The following is a 27951-nucleotide window of genomic DNA, read 5'->3' as shown; positions in this document are numbered from 1 at the left end:
CGGTCAGCTGTGCTGTTTTTGTGGGTCTCACCAGCTGTAACAGCATCTCCATATGGAAAAAACTCTGGCTTCCAGTGGAGCTGCTGTTATCTGTGGAGGGACACCTCTTGTCATCGAAAAGTTGCTGGGACACTCTGTAGCTTACGGTTCACACATTTCAAACATCAGTTGGTTGTGTGCAATAATATCGTCTTTTTGCTTTTTATACATTACTTGCTATTTTTATGCTTATTTCTGTGCAGGTTGCTCTTTGAAATAAAAATAAAGCCCTCCTTAAATTCTGTATAACTGTCTTTTTCTTACTTTATTATGCCTTATGTACAGAGAAAACACAGATGACATTGAGTGACACCTATTTGTGTGTGTGCGCGTGTGTGCATTAAAGAGCCGTTTCATATATATTGTGAAAAAATCAGGACCCGAAACAACATACACTTAAAATGTACCAGATGTTTTACGGATATTAATTAATGAATCATTTTAAGACAATGCTGACATTACATAGAGACAGAAAAAGGAACACAAGCAAAACATATTTGCACATTATCTATCAATTTTTATTCTAATAGATAGTATCAGACAGAACTTAAACAAATGAAACATAAAATGTTTTAATAACAGAAACCCAAAGTATAGCCTAAAAAATATGCTAGAATGGAGTTTGTATGAATGAATGAAATACTTTAAGTTGTAGTGTCATACAAGGCCCAAAATTCAAACAGAAACTAAAATTGAAAATGCATCTCTCTCATAGTTTGAGAGATACACAATATTAAGACTGCAAAGTAAAAACAAAACTGAAAATAGATGGAGATGGTAGGGACCATATCTGAAATTAAAACTAAAACCACATATTAATATGAAACCACCATTTTATGTTAAAGGTAAACAGTTACTGTAAATATCACTGACTTACATACACAAATGAATGAATGAATGCTTTCATTTGTATGTCCATAGGCTATGTCAAGACAAAAGCCTAATATATCATCAGCCTTCTAACACAATGACATAAAAACAGGAATCAAGTAATCTTATTAAATTAAGGGTAGAGGAAAATATTTGTGAGAGGAGGATTCTGTTAAAACTATAGACTGTATATTAACTGTATATTAATATATTATATTATGTTATATGTCTATGATTAAAACTAAATATTGATACCTAATGATTTATGCTGCTAAGACATCAATATATGTGTGTTATCCTGTTGATACCCACAAAACAAAAGAAAAATTCAGAGGCATAAGGGACTCTTCGTTATTCATGAGAGAAAGTGGGTGGTAATTTCTAAGCATTTTTTTTAAGCATGGGAAGTGACAGATTTGTTTTTTTAAATTTCGGATTAGTTAATGGACACACAGCTTTAAATATTTGTATTTTGTATTTATTTTGAGTACCATCTGAACCCCCAAAATTCACCAGCAGTTTAAAAAGATCGCCAAAACCACACACCATATAAGCAATATTATGTATTTGTTAACACTCTTGTTTGTTTTCAATACATACACCGCTGAAAGTAAATTAATCACTGTGGCGTGCTTTATGTGACAGAAGAATATTGCACACGCACCATGCTGGCATCGCTGAGGCTCTTATTGTGAAATCTATTTGCAACATTTCCGGCAGCCGCGTGCCAACCTGCCTTGCTCGGAGGGGTTCACCAACTGACAGCCGGCGCGAAGCTAAGCGAGTTAGCCAACCGCTAAGAGGCGTTAAAACTGTTAGTCACCGGTCTGTAGTATTAGACTACATAACTAGCTGCCAGGAGCTAATAAGTATTTGTGGCGGAGTTTAGTTGGCTGTCTTTCATTAGTCGACGTCAGCTGAAGAGGGAGTCCTCCCTGAATGACTGACTCGTAGTGTGTGTGGCTAGCTAGCGAAGAGGCGGAGGGTGGGGACAAAAAACTTCCCCAGACCTCGCCCAGCCGTTGCTTCATTCCAGCAGGCAGCTACTCTCTTAAACGGTGGGAGAGATCCACACCATTATACTTGGTAATTACCGACACAGTAGGGTCAGCTAAATCAGTAAACATGTTTAGGAAAAACTTGAAGAAGGACCCGGAGCTGTTTCAAAACGTGTCGGAGGGTCTGCGGCGGCTCTACCGGACCAAGCTGTTCCCGTTGGAGGACACGTATCGGTTCCACGACTTCCACTCCCCTGCGCTCGAAGATGCCGACTTCGACAACAAGCCCATGGTCCTGCTGGTGGGTCAGTACTCCACCGGGAAGACCACCTTCATCCGGCACCTCATGGAGCAGGACTTCCCCGGTATGCGGATTGGCCCCGAGCCGACCACGGACTCTTTCATCGCGGTGATGCACGGCGATCAGGAGGGGGTGATACCGGGTAATGCTCTGGTTGTCGACCCCAAGAAGCCCTTCCGTAAACTCAACGCCTTTGGAAACGCTTTTCTGAACAGGTAAAACCTCTCCCCAGGAAACGTTAAAGAGCTTACACTAAGAAATGTGAAAAATGCAGTTTACTGGGATTATAGGAATTGAGCTCTATAGTTATTTATGAATGGGTGATTTAAATGAGTATGCCATATTAATGTCATATCGCAATGTCATTAGTCAACTCAGCTGTGTTAAAAACCCTACCATGACAACACATCAGTCATGAATGTCCTCCCTGCATGTCCATACAAGTATCACTCAGGTAAATCCACAGCATGCTGTTGCACAATGTTCCCAGCAGTCTGAGATCAGAGAGCTTTCCCTATGTCATCATCCTGAGAAAATGTTTGTGTTGTAGCGATATACAGGGTTTAAATTTTAATTTTTGTGTAACTAACCCCCCCCCCCCCCCCCCTTACATGCCCTTAACTCTTCATAACCTGAGCAAATTTGCTTTATGTCTTTCAAAAATGGAAAGAAGGCAATGCGCAGTATAACAAGAAATAAGCAAAACATTAGCAGAGAATTGGTTAAAAGTTGCGAGAAAAACAACCGGAAATTAACCAAAAAAAAAAGACACCCCCCCTCCCAGGAAGTTACCTGAAGAAGTGACAAAACGAAACAAAGAATGATTAGTATTCATAACAAATATAGATTTCAGTAAGCTCAAATACATTTTAAAACATTATTATAATCATAAATATTTCTTTATTTATATGTTTACTTATTTATCTGACAAGTCTAATAATTCTCTTTTTTAAGATAATTTTCAGGTCATCTTCTTGTCAAATTTTACAGGTTTTTTTGCAGTTTGTGGGACATTTCATGCCAAATTGCTGATTGCCTTTTGTTCCATGTTTTTGAAAGAAATCAAACCAATTTTCAAAAAAAAATCAAAGGTTGTGAAAGGCATCTAACTGCAGCACAAGAAATGGTGTACATTTAAGTTTCAAAGGGTTAAGGGTCACTGTAACTCACAGTAATTCTGAAGTTCTGTAATGCCGTGATACATGACACCTTGATATTTTCTATGACCGTTATCGTATTGTTAAAATCTCAAAGCGTCGCAGTGCTAGTGTCAATAGCTATGTGAAAATGTTGCTCTGTGTATGGCAAAGCAAAGGACAGAAAGGTGCTTTCCAACACCCGATCCCATTGACGTCCCTGTCTCTCGTCCTTTCACTTTGACTCAAATCCTGCCAGTTAACATTGTACTTTGCCCTCCTTCACTTTTTCATTAAAGCACCTGGCAGAGCCACTGGCAGTGACAGATCATTTTGTCCCAATGTCACAGTGTGGCCCCTTGAACACAGAAGTAGTTGTATGTGTTGCTGGGCAACAAGCTGACCTTGTCCTGCCCTCGGATGTAGGCGTCATAAGATTCGTGCCCCGTGGTCATAAAAATGGTACCTCATCGGTAGAGGCCGACAGGCCCATACCTGAGTTGAGGCCTTGTGAAATCTTATCACAAAGGTTAAAGGTTTCTGGGCTGGCTGTCTATCATGTAGTTTTGTGTCAGTGAGTCAGCAGGTGTTTCACTAAGACATGCAACGTATCTGAGTTTGTTCCACATGACTGATGAACCAGAGATTGTGAGAAACCTACGTCTTATGAATAACTCAGTGACACTAAGGCCTGGCATTCAGCCTTATGTAAAAATGTTCTCATGACAAAAACTCAAATGACTCAGAAGTATTGCACAGGTGGGACTTTTACTGACTCATGCAAGATGAGAAGGCAAAAATGTGAAAATGGAAGAAAACAGAGAATAAAAGCAGAAGAGAAAGTAAAACAAGCAAATAGTCCAGAGAGGGGACTCAGAGTGAAAGGTGAGACTGCAGGTAATATGAGTCAGAGCCAGCATGACGATGCTTGGTAAAAAACATCTTAATCCAATCTGTTGTGTGTGGATTTGTGATGACATCAGATGGCTGACTTCCATTTGTTGATGGTGTCACTTCCTGTAGAGGATGTGGGTATATCCCCTCTCTTCCTGGTGGCCAGTGTGGTGGTGTCACCCTGCACAGGAGTAGACAATCAAACAGATGGACAAATAATTATTACACAAAAGACCCACTTGTGAACAGCCATGATTTCAATCTTTTTTTATTTCTTTCAAATAATGTTTATTGGCTTTTTTGTTCATTTGAAATAAACAGAACAAACTCACAAACCCCATCCCTCATAACAAAATGTCAGGAAAGGGGAACACTTGAACAAACATGTATCAATCATGGATAAAAAAATAAAATAATAATACATAAAAAAAATCTCACATACACTTACACAGCAGTGTTCACATACATACCTTAATACATTTAAATCAAAAATCAAATAAACATTATATGTTGACTAAATGAAAAACAGCCATTATTTTTAATCTGTTTTATGTTGTATTAGCACAAACACTCAAGCTGACACTTCCCCTTTTAGCCCTGTTTCCTATTATCCACTGAGGTCCCTTCCCTTAATTATGTGGAGTATGCTTTATCTTGCATGAGTGCAAGTGTCTGCCAAACAGTTATCAGTCAAACTCGTAAAAATTGAAGTCATGCATTTCAGATAAAACGTTAAAAAGAGTGGGAGCTGTTAGACCTCACAGGCCTCGATTCACCCCTCTGGAGTTTATTACAGACTTGAGGGGAAACCAGATAAGATTGTGTATAAACAAAGGCTATTGTCCTCTGTAGCATCATTTGTCAAAATGTTGGACGCAATCCCGTGATATCACGGGTTCTTTTTGAATTTAGACCGGAGTGGTTTTTCATTGGCTTACAGAAAGCTCACGATTGTGTGAAACAAAATATGTTTGTATGCCGATAGCAGGTGCATGGACTGTTTGAACAGCTCTGATCTACGGTTTGTGTAGATCTAATACAGAATGAATCAGTTATAATGGCACATACACCACAGCAGTTGATAAAAAGCCTGTCAAGAACCAGATCCACACAGACATTTGGAACTGGGCTGCTTTGAGCTCAGACTGGGCCAGTTTTCCACTTTCCTATGAGGAGGCCAAAAGTATTTGGATTGGCCTTCATCTGTTGGTTGACTAAATGTGTTTGTCTTCGTAGATTCAGACACGAAGGACATATTGTTAAAAATTTACTGATTTATAGAAGTATTTGACAGATATAAAGAGGCTCTTTGCATAATACTAGGCCATCTGTGGTAGAAAGGCGTAATTATTTTTAAATTGGTGCTACATTTTCGGAGAAAAAATGAGAAAAAGAACTGTGGCATTGGCTTTTGCTCAAAAGGTAGAAAACCTACAACTACCAGAATGCATCTTTTGGATCATGTAATGCGACCTCGTCCGTTCAACAACTTAACTGGTAACCTCTTTCTGAAAACCAATGAGGTGAGAAATATGCAACTCAGTATCAGAATCTTGGTTTATTTGTGACCAGCACTGCTCAGAAAACATTTGAGATAAGAAATATGCAACTCAGCGATGCCAATTTTTCGCCCCTTGTTTTCACTGTGCAAGATGTAGCGGCACCCACTTCCTGTTCGCAAACTCTCACCGTTATGGTAAAACAGGGTGTTTAAATACATTTTAGAAAAGAAATTGACAGTGCAGTGACAAAATCTTGTTTTGTATTTGATCAGCACTCCCTACTTTTATCGTTTGATAAGATTGTGGTCCGAGTACATGATGGTGGCAGTATGGTTGGCGGGCAGACAAAAATGCAGAAGTACAGTTTGTAGTGCCTAGTAGTTTAGTAGTAGTAGTAGTAGTGCCATGTCTTGGCACTGGTCAGATGGATGGAGGTTTACCGCAGTTCATCCACACATACTACTCACATTGTTTTGATACAAAGCTGGTTGAAAATCGGTGAAATATCCCTTTAAGGTGGAGGCGAAAATGCCATGTCAGAGGAGCACTCAAGACCATGCTCAGCGTGATGGTAGTTTCCACAGGGTAGCTCTTTAACCACAGTCATTCAACCTGCAGATTAGCATTTAACTACCAGCCTCAGATGGTTCTCACTCTCAGCATAATCAGTTATTTATGAGGAGAGTAAACAGAAATCAGTCACGTGATCCAAACACCTACAGTTTGCTCTTGGATTTGGCAAACTCAGGAGCTTGTGTCTCATGTACTCTACTCGCTTGACAATTTTTTTTTTACAGCTTTTCCATCATTTCTTTTTTGAAGCAGCTTGGTTTCAGATCTTGTTTGATTGCATGTGTACTGATTTTTACTAAATGCTACATGCTTCCATAAAAGTCACTGCAGATATTTTAGCTCTTGCTTCCTTTTAGTTAAAATACCACTGCAGTCACAGGGCCTCAGCGTGTGCTCTCTGTAAGCCATTAGTCAGTAAAACCCGAGTCAGCAAAGTTGGAGTTCCGCACTGGCCCGCCCTGGCCTACGCTGTCCCGCTCTGTCCTGTCCTGCTCATGGCCTTTCAGTCCAGGACACTGACTCTGCACTTTACTCAGATAGGGATTGACACACACAGCCTTACAGAGCACATAACAAATACACGAGGACACCTGTACATATGCATTTAGTGTGATTTTAGAGGAACAAAACATGGAAAAGTGACAGTTTCACCTCCCTGGGCACATCCCTAGTTCAAGCCACAGCCGCCCTGTTTCCGCTTCTCTACAGGAAGTCGAGGTTACGATGTGAGGGAAGGTCATAGGTCAGGAGGTGGGGCAAGAAAGGAAGACCCTGGATGCTTTCCAAATTGCATACTTTTTCTTGTTAGTGTTAACAGCTACTACAGCAGACCATACGAAGTGTGTACTGCTGTGTGCAGTATGCACACAGTTGAGACATACTACTTCTTCATAACACTGCACCCTGACCTTTGACCCTCTTTCTCATATAGCGCTGCTGATGTTACTATTTTTTTTATTTATATAAAAAAAGGAAAGTAAGGGTAAAAAGGAAGTTAGAAAAAGGAAATGATTTGAAAAAGGTGCATAAAAAAATATGATAATTTTGTTCCATAATTTTAAATATGTAATTCTAATAATAATAACATAGCCCCCCCCCCCCCCATTTTTTTCCCCAAGACATTTTTCCCTATCTTTTTAAAAATAATTTTCTTAACCGACTTCTTTCTTGCAATTTGTGGAACATTTATACCAAGTTGATCATAACCATTTTTCCCCATGTTTTTGAAAGATGTCACACTGATTTGCTCAGGGCTCTAAGGCTTAAATAAGCTTACATGTGTATTTGTCTATCATTTTCATTTTTTGATGTTGATAACTTCTAGGATTTTTTTGTTCCCTTAAATGATGCATATTCCTAATATTACCATGCGACTGGTCATTAGTCACTTAAATGCACTGTCATCCGTTATTGCAGCTTCTTTCACTTGTCAGTCAGCTGTAAAGGTGTGACGAATCTGCTGCTGCACAGAGAATTGTGGGTAACAATAGCCACAAAAGCATGCTGGCATGCATACTGCAAAATCTGACCAGATGTGCTAGAACACCCTGGTATTTGTTGGCATACTGCGTTTGACATACTATGTATTGGGACATACTGAATCTCTAATATGGGTATTTGAATGCACAGCCTCTTACATGAGCTGGAGCCAGACCCCCAATCACATGATGAGGGGCCTGATCTGGAGTATTAACCCATGCCTTCATGTCAGGACCACAGCCTCACAGAGAAGATGGGTTTCTCACATTCTCGAGACATGGTCAAACAGTGCAGAATCACAGATAGTTAAAGACTCGGGGCCCCTGTGCCTGGTAGGGTCCTCTGTTTCTTAGAACTGCAGCTCGAGTTCATCGCAGCATATTTTCCTGCAAGCTCTCTGTGGAAAATGTCGGGATAGATAGTTAAATGGAAAACCGGTGCCAAAATTCCAACTGGATATCATACGCCATCAGCTATGAGAGGGAGTGGAAAAACCTGCATGTTTGTTATCTTTGGCAGTCAGTGTTATTGTCATGTAATAGTGTGCATAAGATCACTATGCAAGAAGCCCATCTCTCATATTTCTTTGACTTGTTCATTGTCCTTGGATTTTCCTTTTTCCTCCCTACGTGTGGGCTCTCTGTTAGGGTTTGTTGGGTGTGTGTGTGCGTGTGTCTGCCCTCAGTGTGGTTGCAGCAGGAATGTAAAAGCACGGTTCTCTCGGTCTTATGACCCAGTGCCTCTGAGCTCATGTTGTGAGTATCGGTTCAGATTGAGTGAAAGGGCAGCAGAGCGAGAAGCAGTACTCTAAGCTGTGGGGTGTCTTAACAATCCCCGTCTTTGTCCTGAGTGGGACACCGTGGGTTTATGCAAAACCACTCATCCTGTCACGCTTTACAGTGTGTATATCTGTCTGTGTTTGTGCGGGTGTGTGTGCCTTGGCTTGATTTCTCTTGCAGAGCGGCACTCCCCTTTAAAGTTTAAACGTCTGTGCCCGAGCTTAAAGGAAACCATTGTGTAGTGAATCATAGTACGTTGGGAATGACTCAGGACTACAGTTCATAACTTGTAATGTATTGTCCCAGTGTTTCCCAAACATTCCTACATCAATGGTAACCAACAATCAAGCCCCCCCCCCCACCCCCCACACGCACTGTTTAGAAAATCTGACTAATTCATACTGTAATCTGTTTTTGCAGATAAAAAAAAAAATCCACAGATCCAGAGTGTCAACTCGAACTGAAACAATTATCGATCAATGACTTAGTCTGTTTAAAAGAAAATTCATGGACAGAAGTAGAAAGATGCCAAATGGTCATTGGTTTAGCTTTTTAATTTTTAGTGTTTGCTGCTTTTCTTTGTCTTTAGTGATAGTAAACTGAATATCAAAGATTTTTTTATTAAGAAAAAACAAGCATTGAAGAGGTCACCCTGGACCTGGAAAGGGATCTTTCAATGGGTTCCCACGGATCCTTACAAGTCTTAAAAAGGCATTGAATTAATTATTCTCAAAATAAGGTCTTATTTGCTATTAAAGTGTCTTGGATCAATCTATAAAATTCTCAGACATGGGAAGTAGGGTTTTATGAATCTTTTTTTCTGATGCTGTATTGTAAAAAAAAAAAAACTTCTCTTCTCCTCTTGCATTAACATCACACAGATCAGGATAGTGGAACCAACAACACTCATCTTGTTTCTGGCCAGGATGCTCAGAGCAGAGGATCCACATCTGCTAGTTTGTTGTCACTGTGCCCTGAATGGTATAGTGCACAAAGTGCATATTAAATGAAAATTGGCTATTTAGCCAAGACTTTGCAGCATGGATGAAACAGACGAAAGACAATGCATATAACACAATTTTATGCCAAAAAAAAGTTCAAACTTTGAAAATTTCACTTGCAGAGTGAGAAAAGCAACAGCACCAAAAAACCCTGACAACAAACGCCATGTTCTTCCCCAAATAATCATGTCATCAGTAATCTAGAGATAAATAGCAGATGCCTCAGCAGTTAGAATTATTGTTTATATTGCTTTGTGTTAAAGTTAAATCAAATGTCAGGCATCAAATATGATGTGTGGAAAAACTCAAGTAGTTTGCCTTTATTGTTTTGAAATTTAAGTGAAAATGGGTTAATAGCAGCACCCTGAACCCAAACCTTTCCTTTCCAGCCACTCGTACTTTTGGTTTTAGCTGTCTGTCCTTTACAGCAAGGGTATTCCACTTATGTAAATGCATGAGAGCATGAAGGTTGTTACTGAAAAGCTCTGGAATAATGTCTGTTTAATGCCAAGCTTATGTATAAACACTCACCAGACTGGTTTCTGGCATCCCTCCCACCCTCCCTCTTTGCCCTCTCTCTTCTCCTACTCTCTTTTACTTTCTCTTTCTCCCGGCTGTACCATGCACCATCCCCTCTCTCATTTCTGTATTTTCTCGGCAGGTTCATGTGTGCCCAGATGCCTAACCCCGTCCTGGAGAGCATCAGTATCATCGATACACCTGGAATCCTGTCTGGAGAGAAACAGAGGATAAGCAGAGGTCTGTCTAATGAAAACATCCACACTTACATCTATACTACTGTTAAACACAGCCACTCCCTTGCTGCTCAAAAACTCTGAAATATTGTACTCGCACGCATGCAAAATGAACCCACAGGAAGTCACAAGTTCACATATGAAAGGAAACAAAAAGTGACCTACATACTCTTCATTTCCCCAAGTTACTCTCTGGTATTTTTGTTTGCCATGTGCTACAAAGTCAACTGTAGCATTCTGGGTGATGTGCTGTCAAACCTGTATTTAACTCCTCATGCCCCGAGGTCAGAGCCTAACCAAACAGATCATGCAGGCCTTCACATCTTGAAGGTAGCAAGGCGCAAAGCACTTTGAAGTTCATTTCCTGACTTTGTACCTGTGGTTCTCTATGGCATCATCTTTCACATCCGTTCCTCTTTTTTGTTTTGTTTTTTCTCGCTGTTTTCAGATCAGCTTGTAGCCAGGTTTAAGTCAAAAAAACAAACACAAACATTTCTTCTACGTAGCTGTGCACCCTCTCCGTTTGTCCTGTGCTGTTTCATTCATTACTTTATGTTTGAGTCATTTCCTTGTGCTCTGTGGTAATAAATCAATTCACCTTTCTATCTATTTGTCCACATGCTGCGACAATCCTGTGACCTACAGGATCACTTCAGAATTGCCACATACGCAGTTTTTCTTTTACTTTTGATGATCCTACATAACTCAGGCAGAAGATAACAGTGCAGCTGTACACAGCTTCTGCTTTTTCTACCTGATTTCAGCTCCTTTAAGAGGAAGCACACATACAAGAGTTTTGTGTACTCTAGGGAAAGGATGTGGAGTAAAATGGCAAACATAGCAGTGTTTCCCAAGACTGCCCCCTCCCACCACCTCCTCCTCTACCGCCTCAGAGAGCTGATACACAGTCAGTAAATCTGCTCTTTATTAGTGAGTTGGATTTCCCACAACACACAGTAAGAAGAAAGAAGAGTAGAAATATTATGATGTTGGGCTTAAGTCAGATTCTGTAAACAGAAAATTAACTGGCAACTATTTACAAAATGTATTCTTTTAAGGCATTTTTCAGCAAAATGGCAAACTTTCTTTGCTCTTCTCATGAGGATTTGCTGCTTGTCTGTGTTTAATGTCACTATTAATTGAATATTTTTGTGTTTTGAACTGTTGGTAGGATGGCTGTGATTGTATGGATTTTTCCTACAGAGGTAAAAAAAAAAAAAGCAGCGCGTCACCTTGAATTTTCAATTGTCATATCGACTCAAAAAATAAGATGTGGTGATGGCTCCATCCCTACGTTAGTTGTATGTGACTGGTATTGTGGTGATGGGGTTATCAAAGTCAAAGTCAGCTTTATGGTCAATTCTAGACATACAGGAATTGAAAATACGTTTCTCCCCATGCTAGGTGCAAAGAAGTCTAAGAGAAAATAAAGAATAAAAACTATATATATGATATAGTGTATAAATATACATACATAAGCTATATGTTATTGTCATGACCTTAGTCGGAAACACACAGCAAGCAATCTGAAGACATTACTTTTGGCTTTAGAACATTTTTACAGCCATTTTACAAGTTTTCTGAGCTTTCATAGATCAAACAAGTAATCAATTCCTGGAAAAAAGTAGTCATTGGAATAACTGACGATGAAAATAGTTGCAGCCATCATAAGAAGCAGAAAGGGCGTGGAAATAATACAGATTGGTTTGCAGACACTGAAAAGGCCAAACAAGTGACTGTAAATATACAAGTGTAAATTACCATCCGATAAGAAACTGAACAAGTGTCTGTATGAATGAAAAGTCATGTCTCGGTGACCTGACTGACTCTCCAGAACAAAGCAGATAGACTCGTGCACTCCCTAACTTTCTCAAGCCCACACACATTCACACACACACACACACACACACACACACACGTTATCCTTTTAACTGTTTCTGTATAAACACAGATACAACACTGTACTACCCAGACATACAGTACTCACTGTGTCATATATAAACAGGACAGGTTGGATTGTGCAGCTGAGGTGTGACGGACATGTGTGTTTGTGTGTGTGTGTGTGTGTGTGTCAGCAGAGCCAGTTTTACAGTCCAAAACAATGAAATTGTGTTGTTCATTCATGGACGGTTTGTGATTGCATAACACATAGTTATGGATTCATTTTTGATGAGGTCAGCAAGTGTGGCTTAGAGCTTGTTCCTTAGTGAAGTGTGAAGTGCTGAAAACTATAACGAAACTGTGATTTTGCAGAACTGGTTGGCGTCTGTCCCATAGTCGCTGCTGCTGATGATTGGACATGAATACTGAAATGTTTAATACCATTCAGCAAGTTTAGCTGGCAGGAATAAAAAGCTGTTAGGAACTAAGTTGCACATTTTAGAAGTTGTTGACATCACACATCCCTTTAGTATTACATAAGGAGTAGTTTAACATTCTGGGAGACACTCCCAGTAATGCGGCTCATGTTTGCACACTACATATGAAGCTACCCCCAGAGACAGTTAGCTGTGTGTAGCATAAACTGGAGATGGTTAAACACCTAGCCGACTCAGTCCAAAAGAAATGAAATCAAGTAAAAATAAAGATCACTAATTCACATGATTTGTCTTGTTGGTTTACTATGTGTAAAAGTCCAAGAGTATAAACGACAGCTGTTTTTACAAACTGTGCTATATATCCTTTTAGAACTAAAAGTATTAATTGATTTGTCAATTAAAAAACAATAATACGCAAATATTTTGTGACATATATATATATACTGTATATGCCAAAAATTCTATATGGTGGATTTTGTTGCCTGTGGACAGAACCAGGCTAGCTCTTTCCCCCATCTCCAGTCTTAATGCTAAGCTTAAAGCTAAACTAACTAACTCCTGGCTGTAACTTCATACAATGGATGTATAAAAAGACCTGGATACAGCATTGGAGGTGATAATGTGAGATGTGACAATGTGAGTCTGTGAGAAAAGGTCTTTTTGCCACACAGCATCACATGATTGGTGTAATTTCCTTGTTTGGCAATTACAGAAACTAGCTTCAAAATATTGTGCACCTATTGTGGACGTGCTTCATATTTCCTGTGCTGACATGTCATGACATTGTATTAATCTTTTCAACTAACTCTCAGCCAAAATGTGAGTGATTGGTTCCCGAAATGCCAAAGGAAAGATTTAAAAGAAAAAGTGACTTCTAATATTTCCAGATGTTATATTTTTTAACAAGAAAAATAAATCTAAAGTCTGGTCTTTCAGTTAATCTGCTCTCTGTCAATGATTGGCACGTGATTATATGAGGCCTAACTTTCCAAATTTGTAATATATCCTCGGGTGTATCCCTCCCTGCATTTCTGTGCACAGCAGTTGCTGATGCTCTGTGCTATAAGTAAGTCTAAGCTTGAGCAGCTGTCTCTGTCTGATTCCCTGACATGTGTGGTAAAAACAGACTCGAGAGAGAACGAGCAAATGTCCTCAGCTTGCTCCCACAGGGACCTTGAACTCTAAATATTCCCCTTTTATTCTTCTCTGCTTTCACATGTCGTCATGACCACAAACAGACACAGATCCCTTTTTGTTTAAGGTGTTTTCCTACATTCATGTTTGACTTTTACTTTCACTTAGCTCTACCCTCATCAATTTCTCTCTCCTTTTCTATCTATCTATATCACACCCTCGTTTTGTCCATCTACTGTATCTCTCCGTCTCTCTTTTGTATACATGTGCTCAGACTCAGACAAAAGCCAGCTATGTTGGAATGCATGTGCAGCAGATCTACCGCTGATTGTGCGACGGCCGAGATGAGCTTTTAGATCAACTGCATTCTTCTCCGATCAGATGACACACAGACGTTAATCAGAACCATAATTTCTCTTCCTCACTCTCTCCTTAGCTAATCGGGGCAAAGAAAAGCCAAGTGAAAAAGCCCTGTTTTGTGTAATTTGGTTTTGTCCCCTTGTTTCTCAAATGACCAAAGACAGTGAACAAGTACAGTTTCTGTTCTGCGGCACAGGCTCGACACTTTTTGGAGTTAATTTTAATCGCTGTGACACTGCATAGTATTTTATTTTAACACCTGTTTTTCCTGTTTATCTCGCATGTTTTTGCTCTTGCTTTTCTTTTCTGTCTTTCATTACTATCAGGCTTGTCTCTTATCAGGCACATTGTTGGAAAATGAGGTAGTTTCAGTCTTGATGCCGTCGATTGACAAGAATTTCTGAACTGTCTTTACCTTTAAACACCTCTCCTGCTGTCCCAGTAAAGCTGGTTAATAGGTAACCGAGAGGAAAAAGTCCTGCCTCTTAAAAGCCCTTATCTAAACACCAGTGGATCAACATGACTTGCAGTATGAACATAGAACCCTCAATTAAAACCTGCCAACACACAATTATTGATTGATAGGAGCCATTTAGCTCTTTGTCCGGTTTAACTCTTGTATTTCTCCACACTCGAATACTTGTTATGGTGTTTGTAAGAGCAGTTCTCGTGCCGAATGTGAGACATGCTGTCATACTGACATGAGCTGGAAAAAAAAAAAAAAACAATGTGCCAATCCTCTGTAAGGTAGAACACATTAGGGGAGGGCGATACGGCCCTAAAATATATCTTCATTTCAGGGTATTTTTGTAAAAAAAAAATTTCTTGATGTGACAAAATACTGAAAAAATATTTATTATTAACTTCAAGAACATACAATTGCAACAAAATAATATCAGTTTTCTACGTCAGCATAAACAGTTTCTGATCTGAAACGATCCCTCATCACTTAAGTTTGTCAACAACAACAGTAACTCAGAGTGATTGTGATTGGGATGCTAGTGGGCTATTAGTGGCTCGTGTCCATGTTGCTTTGTACCAAACAGTTTACCAAACAGAATGAGACTCACTCAATTAATGACCAAACCAAGAAGGTGTAAAGATTTTACATTCAACAATAGTACTTACAAGTACTTTGGAGTATTGATCCATGATATCAGTGAACATTGTGCAAAAACTTGTGTAGGTAAACCAGAATTAAAATGCATTAAGGCAGAATTTCCATTAAAAGAAACCTCCAATGACAAAGAAGCAGAGTAATTGACATAAAACAGACATGCTCGATCTGAGTACTACCTCTCCTCACTCACAATTTGTATCAGTAATGTACAATCTTTTTTAAGTATTGTTTATTTAGTGATTTTAGACGCATAAACATACTGTATGTGTCTGCATAGCAAAATGAGGTGTGGAAAACTATATGTAAGTCTGCACGATACTTGCACACAAATTTGTGCACGTGGCTTTTTGTTACCTTAGAAAGAGCCGTTTATATCTATATACGGAGCGGGTCCCCTTCCATGGCTCTAGATAAGGCTCTTCAAGTTTTTCGCATTAACCAGCATAGTTTTTCTTCACCCTTGGCACACAGGAGAAGTTTCAGCTCTGAAACCACTAAATGCCCCTAAATCCTACATGCTGGACCTTTAATTGGCAGATTTTCTTTCCTTAAGTCCGGAAATGTTTTAATCCTGGTTCAATCATGTATTGCACTTTGTAACTTTGTTCTGAGAAGTGCTTTGTGAGTAAAGTTTTTAAATATTATTATTTTAGAAAACTTATTTCAGATGTTGTCAGCCTAAAAACATATAAGATTTAATATTATTTTGACCTGGTGTCAGTGCAGTGAATCAGCTGTAAACAAAGCCAGTAATGATGCAATGCATCATGGGGCAAAACAGTGTTGGTGCAGATCTCATGTTAAACACATGGTCTCGTCTCTTCTTCTCTCTCCAGGGTACGACTTTGCTGCGGTGTTGGAGTGGTTTGCAGAGCGCGTGGACCGCATCATCCTCCTGTTTGATGCCCACAAGCTGGACATCTCAGACGAGTTCTCTGAGGTGATCCGAGCTCTGAAGAACCACGAGGACAAAATGCGTGTGGTGCTGAACAAAGCAGACCAGATCAGCACTCAGCAGCTGATGAGGGTCTACGGAGCGCTGATGTGGTCTTTGGGAAAAATCATCAACACTCCTGAGGTAAAAAGCATTTGTTTTTCATATTTCTGCCTTTTTTGTCATCCATACATTTATTTAAATGGACAACATCAATCTTTGTCAGATCTGGGAATGAAAATGTTAATATTCAGAGGGAAAATTTGGCTCTCAGGTGAGTCTGTGCAGAAGATAGATGACTTTTCCGAGTATGCTGTAATAGAATAGTGACAGATTTTAAGATTATTTCAGCTAATGTTCTAAGTTTATGATTGTAACAAAAGACACACGAAAAAACTTTTACTTGCTACCAGATACCGTGTGACCCAGCTTGTCGCATGATTTTTCCCTGACTGTTTAGTTAATGTTTGATCACGGCAATATTCATAAACCGATCCCAGAGAAACCTTTGGATCATGTCGAAAATTATTCATTGACTTTTAGCGTGCTTTGTAAAGTCAGGCTTTTCTACGTGTGTAATGCACAGAGCACACAAGTTTAAAATTTTTATCGTTGCTTCACTGTCACCCTCACACTCCAGCATTGCATCGTCACACATCCTGTTTGTCTATTTTTAGTGTGCAAGTATTTCGTGTCTTTTTAAATATTCTAGACGGATTGCAGTGACATGCGTCTTGTGAAAGAATTTCCTGTTGTGTGGGCGTTGACAGGAACGTGATGAACAGGGGAGATTAATGAAGGTTCACTTGTGTAAACTTTATTCCAGGTGGTGCGCGTGTACATCGGGTCTTTCTGGGCCCAGCCCCTGTTGGTCCCAGACAACAGGAAGTTGTTTGAGGCAGAGGAGCAGGACCTGTTCTTAGACATCCAGTCACTGCCACGTAATGCAGCTCTACGCAAACTCAATGACCTCATCAAACGAGCACGCCTCGCCAAGGTCAGTATTAACAAGACTGAGAGTCTACAGGCAAGCTGGCAGCTCTGTGAGCTACAGCGGTGCTTTGAGCTTAATGATGACATCAGCACGCTGACGGAGACAATGCTATCATGCTGATGTCAATCAATCAATCAATGCTCACATTTTCTTATTAGCAATAAAGACAAAGTAAAACTGAGGCTGATGGGAATGTTATTAGTTTTGCAGGTGTAAGGACAGAAAAAAGTATTCAATGAATAAACATTTTGACCTGATTATTGCGCTAGATGAGAAGTTAACGTAGAACTAAAGTTTTTTTGATTTATCCTGAGGGGAACATCTGTCATTGTTTGAATCACATATCAAATATTTACTATATGACCAACGTTTGTGCAGGCATTTCTCTTAAAACACAGGATGTTTGCAGGTTCTTATAATGGTCATTCATAGCCTTTATAGTGATTTTATAAATATTAGGGCTTAAAGGGCAGGAAATAGTCTTCGGTTTAAATTTGTGAAATCTAAATTGCCACAAACATTTTATCTATTTTCATTTATCTAATCTTTAAATGAGTAATTGAGTCAAGATTCTTTACCTCAAAGTCCACATTTCTGAGGTTACAAATCTTGAACCCAGTCACTGAACCTAATACTTTATTTTACACTTGCATTTACCTTTTGGCAAAATGCAGCTTAACCCAACTCACGCCAATAACTATATTCCTACATGAAACCTTCCTCTGCTCCTGTACACATACTATTTACCTCTGTGCTTACCAACAATGCTCATATTAAAAAAAAAAGATGATTTGTCCAAAAATCTGTCTTAAATTTGGTTTAAAACAATCTTGAAAAGGTCCAAAAGCAATAAATGTAACAAAACAACGAAGGTAAATGACAAAAAACAAACACCTGATTAAGAAGCTGCACCAGCATGCATCTTATTTTCTCTCATGTTCTTTCTCATCCTCTCTGGACTACCCCCTGTCCCTCAGCCTCATAAGACGGGGATTACACAAAAGAATTTCCTGTTTCATGCAACTTTGTTGATGTTTAATATCTTAACTAACCAAAGGCAGAAGTAAGTTCAATCTTCTGTCTGAAGATTACAGAAATAAGACAAACCAGTAACCTTGTAACATTTACAAGAAGAGAAGAGGGATGATTTCTTATTTCTGCTATCACTCTATTTCGGTGTATTTCGTAAGTTCCAACTTCAAAAATCCCCTCGGGACACGTTTTGAGACACATAGAAGTACTTCGCTGTCAATTAAAAAATGTATGTCTGATATTCTTTTTCCACAAACAAGAAAGTCTTATTTCTAGTTTGTGGAAAAAAGTCAGGTTTATATTTTTATTTAAGTTAACTAAAATGTTTTTTTCACACTTTGTTTCACTTTTTAGTTCAGTTTTAGTTAACTATAATTTCCTTGGTGAAAGGAGGTGGGGCTATGTATGTATGTATATATTGGTGGCATCAGAAAGTCTCTAATCCAGATGATGATGACGCGTTCAGCCAGGTCTCTCTCCCTGTATTTTACTACAGAGTCTAATCCATTCAGGATATGTGCCTTTGAACACCAAACAATTCATTAATTAGCTCAGTTTATTTAATCAGTTCATCGATTATTTTCTATAAAAGTGCAGTTCACTTGTCACTGAATATATCTCTTATTTCCTTGGTGTTATCCAGGTGCAGGCCTACATTATCAGCTCTCTAAAGAAGGAAATGCCGAGTGTGTTTGGAAAGGACTCCAAGAAGAAGGAGCTGATAGCCAACCTGGGAGAAATCTACCATCGGATCGAGAAGGAGTATCAGATCTCTCCTGGCGACTTCCCCAACTTGGCCAAGATGCAGGTAGAGATACATTTCAAAAAGAGGCACCCAGAGATAAATGTGACTGTGAGAGTAACATAAAATAATACTGTGACTCTATTTCTGACGCCTTATATAAAGTGTTAGAAACAGGGTTCGGAGTAGAATGACCTTCCCACCTTTACTCTCTTCACATCTCTGCCCTTCTTTCCTGCCTTTGCCCTTCAGGATGGGCCAGGACGGGGATGAGATTTATTTTTCCTGGTTTGTCAGGAAATCCTGCTTCTTGTACGCTACACCCGTTGGTAGCCATTGAAGACTGATCTATTTCTATCACCAATTCCTGTTTTCTCTCAACCCCCTCAACCCTTCAGGAGCTGCTGAATGGTCAGGACTTCTCTAAGTTCGCCTCGCTGAAGCCCAAGCTGCTGGAGGCGGTGGAGGACATGCTCGCCAGCGACATCGCCCGCCTGATGGCCCTGGTGCGCCAAGAAGAGGCCGCCATGCCCAGCCAGTCTGTCAAGGGCGGAGCCTTTGATGGAGCCATGAGCGGCCCCTTCGGTCATGGCTACGGAGAGGGCGCCAGCGAAGGCATCGACGAGCTGGAGTGGGTGGTGGGTCGCGACAAACCAACATACGATGAGATCTTCTACACCCTCTCTCCCATCGACGGCAAAGTGACCGGCGCCGCCGCCAAGAAGGAGATGGTGAAGTCCAAGCTGCCCAACACGGTCCTGGGGAAGATCTGGAAGCTAGCAGACGTGGATCAAGACGGCCTCCTCGACGATGAAGAGTTCGCCCTGGCCAACCACCTAATCAAGGTGAAGCTGGAGGGCCACGAGCTGCCGCCCACGCTGCCTGCCCACCTGGTGCCCCCGTCAAAACGCCAGACAGAACTGGAGGCCTAGAAGGAGGAGGAGTGGGGGGCAGCCGAGAGATGAGCCATGTCAACCTTTGCATCATGTTCAGGACTCGCCAGACAAAAGTCCGACCACAAGCATGAACAGCATCATCCTGCATCACGCTGTGAGTCTCCAGGCTTCCTGACACCACGAGGAGGTATCGCTGTGATCTTTTTCACCAGAGAGAGACTGGAGGGGTTCAGGGGGGAGGCGGGCGGGAGGGGAGGTCCATCTTCGTGCATTAGGGGATGATATTTAGGTATTAGAAATAAACAGAGGGAGGGAGGATTGATTTGCAAACTGATGAAAGGACATTACCCGATCATGAACTGACGGGTAGTCGGAGGTTGCATGACGGGGCTGAACATGGATTCCTGCATCCTGTGTAAAAGATGTCTTCTAAATATACAGTCCATATTATTATATGTTGATCCAAAGAAATATAGTTTTTTTCCATTTGGAGAGAGGAAGAGGAAATAAATCGAAACAGCTGTTAGAATTGTTTTATCTATATTTTTGTATTTCCTGACTGTTAACTTTGACTCTTTCCAAATGCTTCCCTTTTTATTATTTTGCCAGATAAATAAAAAGGAATACTGTAACATCTTACACCTTTGGTATGACGATTTTTATTGATTCTTTCTGTGACGTATAACTTGAGCTCTTTTTTACAGAGATCACACTATATGGCTGCTACAAAGTCTCTTCTTTATGCCTCATTTGCAATTTTACACAGAACCAAACAAAAGCAGCGTCATTCTGCTCCAGTGTGTGATTTTAGATAGCATGCCAGCATCGCTGAACAAAAAGAATATGACGGGCATGGCATGTAACACAACAGCGTCTGCCTCTCGTGTGACAGATAACATACGCTTAGGCGGGTCTTTCTAAACAATAACAAAACAGCAATAACAGTTATTTACCGTCTCTGTTATATGGCGGCTGATGTTGAACTCTGCTCGGAGGGTAAGGAGCTCCTGAGTCTCATCGGTTCGGTCCCCAGGTCCTGCCAGCTGTCCTGTTGCTACAGACACCATTTTCTGCTGTTACTACCTCTTGGCTCAGAGGTGAGACAACTTTGTCCCCCCATGTCTTGATTTTACTTTATATACAAAACAGCGCAATATTGCCACTTTGAACAGACAGTGTAAAAAGTTGTTATCGATTGGAATTCATCAGAAGTTTGACTCGCAGGTGAAAGAGACCAGGGTTAGTACAGATCCTAAAAAAGTCGGATGAGGAGGGCCCCGTCTATAGACGCTGTGTCCTCACTGTAGCGGCCGCAGGTTCGACTCCAACCTGTGTCCCTCTGCTGCATGTTGTCCCCTCTCTTTCCCCCTTGCACGCTTAATCTGTCATGCAACAGTAAAGGCAAAAGCCAAAACCTTAATCTTTAAAAAGTCTGACCAGGATTTGAATTTATTAATCTGGAAATAAGGCCTTGATTGCTCAGACTTGGGAATTAAGATTTAATCAGTCTGTTTTTTTTTCTGATGTTGCATTTTTAAAATCTCAAAATAATTGGTAACCTCTATTTTTATTATTAGAGTGAATGCCTCTTGCATTAATGCCCCACAGATGAAGCCAGTGGAACAAACGACACTTAAAAATTGTTTCCGGCCGGGATGTTCAGAGCAGAGGAGCGTCTTCCTGCTGCTTAGCTGTCACAGTACCCTGGAATTTGTGAATCCCAGGATGATGAAGGAAGGCCCGCCTTAACCTCACATTTTTACCCTAACCCTAATTAAATCCACTCCACTCGCCTAAACCTCACCAACCCAACCAATGACGGCAATAAGCACTAGCCAGTCATAGGGACAGATGGGCGGGTCATTCCTTCACTATCTTTGGATCTGCAAATTTGCACCCTGGACAATATAAGAAAGTGCAAATTTGACAAACAATGTCTATAGTTAACCAAGGTATTGCAGCATGACAATGCAACAAGGCTCAGTGGGCTTTAAACAAAAAGTTTCTCATGGTTGGTATCAAGGCAGTGGAATCCCTTATGCAGTGTGAAACATACAAAATTGTCAAGAAAACTCACCAAAACATAGAATTTAAAGAAGGAGAAATGTAAAATACAAGCAAATATAGAAAAGGAGAATATAGACATAAAAAATAAGACCTGAAAAAACAACTACAATATATAGTTGTATATAGGGTTACAGTTTGTGGTTTTAATTTTTCATTTTACAGTGAGGGTCATGTCAAGGACTGTGTCACCCAGAGGTCACCAAGACACTGACCTTTATTTTGAAATGCCCCCATTTTGATAGTTTTAATGTAGTATACTGCCCTCTGTAGGACAGAGAGTGTCACTGTCAGCTGTGACACTGGGCATATAAGGCCATATGCCCATGACACCAGTCGACTGCATATTTCTGAGGGGAAATTGAAAACAGCAGTGGAGGCAGACACTTGTGACTTTCTCTGGAGCTTTTTTGGGACACATGGAGACAATTTACAAAGCTAGAAATCCAGGCTCAAGCAGACAAGCTCAAATCATAACCAGAAAGACAGGAAGCTGTTGCTTTATTAAAATCACATCTGGAGTCTGAATAGAGATGAATCTGGCTGCTTATAACACTTAACTTCCACCTTGTTAACCTGTACTGTTATATAACCTGAGCAAGTGTGAGTCTGCTCTGACGTCTGTTTGCATAATTCAAATAGGATGTGAGTGTAAGAAACCAAAATGTAAATCAGATGCACCTCAACAGCTGATAGTGAGCCTAAAGGCAGCAGCAGCAGCAGCCAGGTGATTGATGCAAAGCCAACACGTGTGTCAACACATTCCCATACTGTATCTTTCTTTGCAGGCATGTTTACATTTTTCCACATCTGTTCCTCGGCCTCGACATCACCTGGTTGTTTTCAGCACCAATAGTCCTTTGAAAAAGACGTGCAATTTAATTTTCCACGCTTCACTCAGAGTCATGCGTCTCTCCCTCAGCAGCACACTCAGCGCTGCGTGGAGACTCATTGAAATTCTGCACACTGACTCACTGGATTATCAGTCAGCGTCAGACACACATGATGCTCACCAGCTGGTTTTTTCTCCCACAGTGACAGCAGATTTCATCTTTGATAAAGTCCAGAGGCGCTCTCTTGTGTTTTCACAAGTTATTACAGGTGTTATGTTTGGATTCATATTAGGGACAATTCTTACACTAACAACTGTCAGTTGTGTGCTTTATTATTTTTTTTCAGGAGAGTCTTTGCAGCAATGGCTCCCAACCTTTTTCAGGTTGTGTCCTCAGGATGGACGTTAGTTATAAGTAGTTGACATGACTCTGTCAATCTTCATCTTGATGACTAATACAATATATTTAATGTGCCATAGTTGATCTCACATGAATGTGTATGTTTAATGACAGCATAAAGCGGATTTGAGAAGCTCTTGGTACAGCAGAATCTGTGATAAAACATACCAAAAACATAAAGAAACAGGCCAATGATTCAGCCTCATAAAGTTATTTCACCATCGCTGTGTCTAACGCTGGACTTTGATATCTGCAAGGTCTTAATCTTGCAGTATTTTAACCTTCAGACACTCCGGAGCCTCCTCACATGCCTGCACACAGACTGTGAAGGACTCTGAGACTTCCTATAGTCCCTAAATCATGACCGAGGATGAACTTTTCATTCATACAATTGCTTATACGTGATGACATTTAAATAATTTCATATTGAATCATTTTCCACGACAGCAGTTACATCAAAGAATGATTTTTTTTGATTGTTTCATTTGAAAGATTTGCAAGGCCTCAAAAGGCGACGTTCTCCAGCACAGCACCTCATCACTTTGGTTTTATATATCCGTATATATATATATACAGTATATGTGTGTGTGTGTTTGTGTGTGTGTGTGTGTGTGTGTGTGTGTACCATAAGCGAGAAAACAACAGAGGCAGAATAAAACCTAAGAATAGAAAGATACAAATAAATAAGTAAATAAACAAATAAATAAATTCATAAAATGACAAAATTAATAAAATAAAATAGATAACAGATAAACACTTAAAATACTCAAACTATAAACAAGAGGTAAATGACAAGATAACACAATGTGAAATAAATACATATGTTCATTTGTTATTGTCTGACAAAGTATCTGTATAATTAAAAGCATTTTGTTTACGCACACTCACACATATGCTAGTAAATATAATATATATTTTACATAAGTGAAAGCTTCTATACCACATGATCTATATTTATAACACAAGTCAACGCTTTTCTAAGGTCTCACTCTGCAGCATTTCTGACAGTAACTTCTGCATTTTTCATTATTTGTATAATCTTTTGGAAATAACCGCTGCAGACTCTACTTTGATGAGCACTGACAGCATTAGATAACGTACGCTCGCAGTGTCTTCAGGGTTCCTCTTGTTCTGGTATGATAATATATTGACAGAGAGCTGCGTGAATGCCCACAGTGGTGTGAAGTGACTGTACGTCCCTGTGTGTTTGGATAGCTGCCTCTCTCCCCCCACTGCACGTATAACTATCTCTGCTATACAGTGTTTCCTTTTTCCTGTCGTCCTCCGTTAGGACGTCATCTTTTTCCCTCTTCCCTCTTTTTCTCTACATGTTTACAGCTTTTCCCCTGTTTTTCTGTTTCTTTGTTCTTCTGTATTCCAGTCACTTCCACCCCCTCGACTCTTTACTCTCTCACACACACTATTACGTCTAAAAATAACCACCCAGCCCCCTGACATACTGACCCCCGTGGACAGTTGACTGGGTCAGGCTTATATAATGCAGTCATGTGGAGGGAGTGCCGCTTCTCAGAGGCAGGTGAGGAATGAAGCACCTGTATGTGTGAGTACAAGCTGAACTACATATAAGTACACATTCGATGTTAACGCCACAATATCTTCGACTGAGGTTAATAAAGTGGAGCTTTAACCACCCAAATAGCTCTAAAAGATATGTTGAAATAAGGTTCCCCGAGATTCATCCAGCAGCATTTGGCCTGTCCTAAACATTGACTTTCTAAGTGAGACTAACCTGAAAAGATATGAAACAATATCTAATTTTGATGCTTTAGTTTGAACATAAAGAATCAAACAGTTTGTTTGTTGTATGACAAAATTTGTAACCATTCACTGACCTTAAAACATCTTGAGTTCAAACTAAAAAAAAAACACAGCTGTCACCTGAAAAGTTGATTTTTTCAAGCAACAGTTAGTACATAATATCAATATATATATAGCACACAAAAATCAATAAATTAAAAGGACAAGAGTTTATTTGTTTTGGATACAGAACAAATCAGAGCAACATTCAACTGACATCCATGTTTTTCTCTCCTGGAGCACAGTTTCACATTTTTAAGGGAAGAAAAGGATGAGTCAAAGAGAGGAGAGGAGGAAGGGGAAGATAAGTGCTAAAAAGGAGTCTGGTTAGCAGCAAGATGTTGACCCCGTCTGCGTGGCGTGAAGAAGAGTGGCGGTAATTTTACACAGCTCCATGTTTCAGAATTAACTGACAAACGGATGGACGTTTTTGACCAGTGAAGATGTAAGACAGACCAAAAACATCACATTTTCTTTAAAATCTTTCAGCCAATAACTTTCCAATCAAACAACCAATCTGTCTCAAACATCATCATCATCATCAGAGTGAGTCTAGGCTGAGGTTGCACAGCTTGAAGTGTTTGAGAGTCCAGGTTTCATGAGGTAGGCTGAGATGGACTTTGGGGTGAAAAAACTGGACAAAAAGTCTTTGCTTTTGTTCTCAGTTTGGTCATGTGGTGTCTCCACCATCGGTTCAGTTCATGTTATGTGCTCCAGGCTCAGCAGGGCGGCCGCGCTGCAGGCTGAGGGGCTCCGAACATCTCCTGTGAGGCGTAGGTGATGTAGAGGAAACCGTCAGTGTCTCTGTGGCGGGAATAAACCTCCCCCATGCTGGAGGACATGCAGGACATGCTCTTCTCTGCAACCAGGAGGAACAGAGACTGGGTAGAGTCCAAGGCAATCTTATTCCTGAAAGAAAGAAAGAAAGAATGAAAGAAGGATTGAGAATGAAGGACTTAAAACAACATATTTTTAGGACAATGGAGAAGGGAGGCTGATAGAGAACAATAGAAAATCTGACAGCTTTGTGGGAGGACGTGGATGAAAGAAGAGCTGGATTATGACAAAAAACACAATAAAACAAGCTGTAAAATCTGTTGATTCCCCTTAAAAAATCTAGGAAACTGATTGCCATGAAAAATGTAAGTAAATATAACTGTTGTTGTAACTGTTTGTTTACTTTATATCTAATTAAGTTTCCTTAAAATTTAGCTATATTCACTTGATTTTGTGAAGTTGTTGCAACTTAGAAATGACAAGTTTGATGAAATCAATCTTTCTAAGTTTTAGCAACTTAATTATGCCAAGTATGCTGTGCTATCTATCTATCTATCTATATATATATATATATATCTGTATCAAACTAGTCATCACTTTTATATTTTCTTAAACATGTTTAGAAAACAGAACTCCCAAATCTGCAGTCTTTGTCATGATCAAGTTAAAGAAAAAGGTAATTTCAATTATTATTTTAAGCTGCAAAAACTTCACAATATTAAGTAAATACAGCTAAACTTAAAGTAAACTTAGCATCAGATGTAAAGTAAAAATAAATTACCAGTTATATTTACTTTCATATTTACTTTGGTTTCTCAGATTATTTTAAGTGAGATCAACTTGTCAGATTTTACAGTGCGGTGGAGAGGAGTCGTTTACCTGAGCAGGCAGAGGAACTGACCCAAGGTGAGCTCGAAGGGAACCAGGAACTTTGTTTTGTCCAACAGGGGGAGAGTCTTTTCCCGGATGTAACGTTCAACAATCACCTGAACACAGGAAACACATCAGCTGGTGGTGACATCACACACAATTTACCGCGCAAAAAGTGTGATTTTATATTTGCATGGAAAACAAACTCACAGGTAATTTGTTTGGGAATTTTGTCCGAATGCTGCACACTTCATCTTTCCTTGTTTCTAGAAATAAATTTAGTGTTTAAACACTTTTAAAATCAGAATCAAAACATTGTGAGGTCGTGAAAGTGAGACGACGTGACTTACCGAGGCATTTCCTCTGCTTGAAGGGCATCATCTCCATTGATTTCTCAAAAGGAGCCATGTTGTCTTTGTTGCTTTGGGCGGTGTGCAGAGACCAGCAGTGATGGAGGCGGCGCGGCGGTCTCGCCCGGGCTGACGGCGAAGTCCCCTCGGGTGGAAGTCAGCAAACCCCACTGAGCTGCTCCGACCGCTGGTGTTTTATAGGAGACAGGAGGAGCAGGGAGGAGTTGACATGTGACACCAACAAACAGAGACGTGCTCCTCGTCCTGGTGGACGGTGTAAGTGGATGCAGATTCACACATACTGGTTATCTCACTGGGCATTCTCACACCTACTGGTGATATTGGGTGCTGCTGTCGTGCACTCACTCACACAGAGGGGCACAAACATGAGGAGTGTAATGAGGGCAGCCCACCATGTGAGGAGCATAAACACCACATGACATCTATGCTTCAGACAAACAGGGACTCCAGAGGAAGCTGCTGCAGGTTTGTTATGAGATGTGACCTTTGACCTCTCTGTTTGATCACCACAGCACAGTTCTGAGATGATCATGGTCAATAGTAAAACTGCAGTGCTGATGTGGAAGTTTCAATAATCCACACTGCAGAGGTTTTACAGCGTAGCATTAGCACTTTTACTTAAAGAAATACTTCTCCCGAGTGACCATTTGTATATCAGTTATTTACTCTGTGTGATTTATTCACATGCCTCTGCTGAAAGTAGAAACCAAAAAACAGAGAAAATAAAGTGCCCCAGTAATGAGTCCTGAAAACTGGAAGTGAATTAGCATTTCTGCACATCCGGTTCCTTTTACTCTAAGTCAGTGTCAAGTTAAGAGTTTTTGGTTAGAAGGCTGAAATACGGTTTGTGGTTAACACAAGCTGAAGAGACTCTCATGTTTTGTTCTACAACTTCAAATACATCAGTAAGTGCCCAACTTGCAAACTTTGAAGGCTTCTTAAAAAAGGCAGTGGCCAAAGAG

General features: G+C 40.1%; 2 protein-coding genes across 2 annotated transcripts; one reads left to right on the top strand and one right to left on the bottom strand.

The window, feature by feature from the left end:
* Positions 1-1654: 1654 nt before the first annotated feature.
* On the top strand, positions 1655-20496 carry ehd1a (EH-domain containing 1a). The gene is made up of 6 exons (XM_042493006.1): positions 1655-2423; positions 10234-10331; positions 16096-16337; positions 17020-17190; positions 18863-19027; positions 19360-20496. The coding sequence occupies exons 1-6, from the start codon at positions 2035-2037 to the stop codon at positions 19891-19893; spliced, it is 1599 nt and encodes a 532-aa protein (XP_042348940.1). The 5' UTR covers positions 1655-2034; the 3' UTR covers positions 19894-20496.
* A 4630-nt stretch (positions 20497-25126) lies between these two features.
* Positions 25127-27155, bottom strand: map1lc3cl (microtubule-associated protein 1 light chain 3 gamma, like). The gene is made up of 4 exons (XM_042493446.1): positions 26969-27155; positions 26829-26884; positions 26628-26734; positions 25127-25880 (listed from the first exon to the last, which is right to left on the bottom strand). The coding sequence occupies exons 1-4, from the start codon at positions 27024-27026 to the stop codon at positions 25691-25693; spliced, it is 411 nt and encodes a 136-aa protein (XP_042349380.1). The 5' UTR covers positions 27027-27155; the 3' UTR covers positions 25127-25690.
* Between the last annotated feature and the right edge of the window lie 796 nt (positions 27156-27951).

Source organism: Plectropomus leopardus, chromosome 9 (genome assembly GCF_008729295.1).
Source record: "Plectropomus leopardus isolate mb chromosome 9, YSFRI_Pleo_2.0, whole genome shotgun sequence".
NCBI lineage: Eukaryota > Metazoa > Chordata > Actinopteri > Perciformes > Serranidae > Plectropomus > Plectropomus leopardus.
This window is presented reverse-complemented; position numbering and strand designations above follow the sequence as displayed.

Excerpts from the sequence above, each read along its gene's own strand:
- map1lc3cl (XM_042493446.1), bottom strand. The coding sequence starts at position 27,026 with ATGGCTCCTTTTGAGAAATCAATGGAGATGATGCCCTTCAAGCAGAGG. Across the intron at positions 26,885-26,968 it reads CAAGCAGAGGAAATGCCTCG|AAACAAGGAAAGATGAAGTG; the intron begins GTAAGTCACGTC and ends ATTTATTTCTAG. Across the intron at positions 25,881-26,627 it reads CAGTTCCTCTGCCTGCTCAG|GAATAAGATTGCCTTGGACT; the intron begins GTAAACGACTCC and ends TCTTTCTTTCAG.
- ehd1a (XM_042493006.1), top strand. The coding sequence starts at position 2,035 with ATGTTTAGGAAAAACTTGAAGAAGGACCCGGAGCTGTTTCAAAACGTG. Across the intron at positions 10,332-16,095 it reads GAAACAGAGGATAAGCAGAG|GGTACGACTTTGCTGCGGTG; the intron begins GTCTGTCTAATG and ends TTCTCTCTCCAG. Across the intron at positions 16,338-17,019 it reads AAATCATCAACACTCCTGAG|GTGGTGCGCGTGTACATCGG; the intron begins GTAAAAAGCATT and ends ACTTTATTCCAG.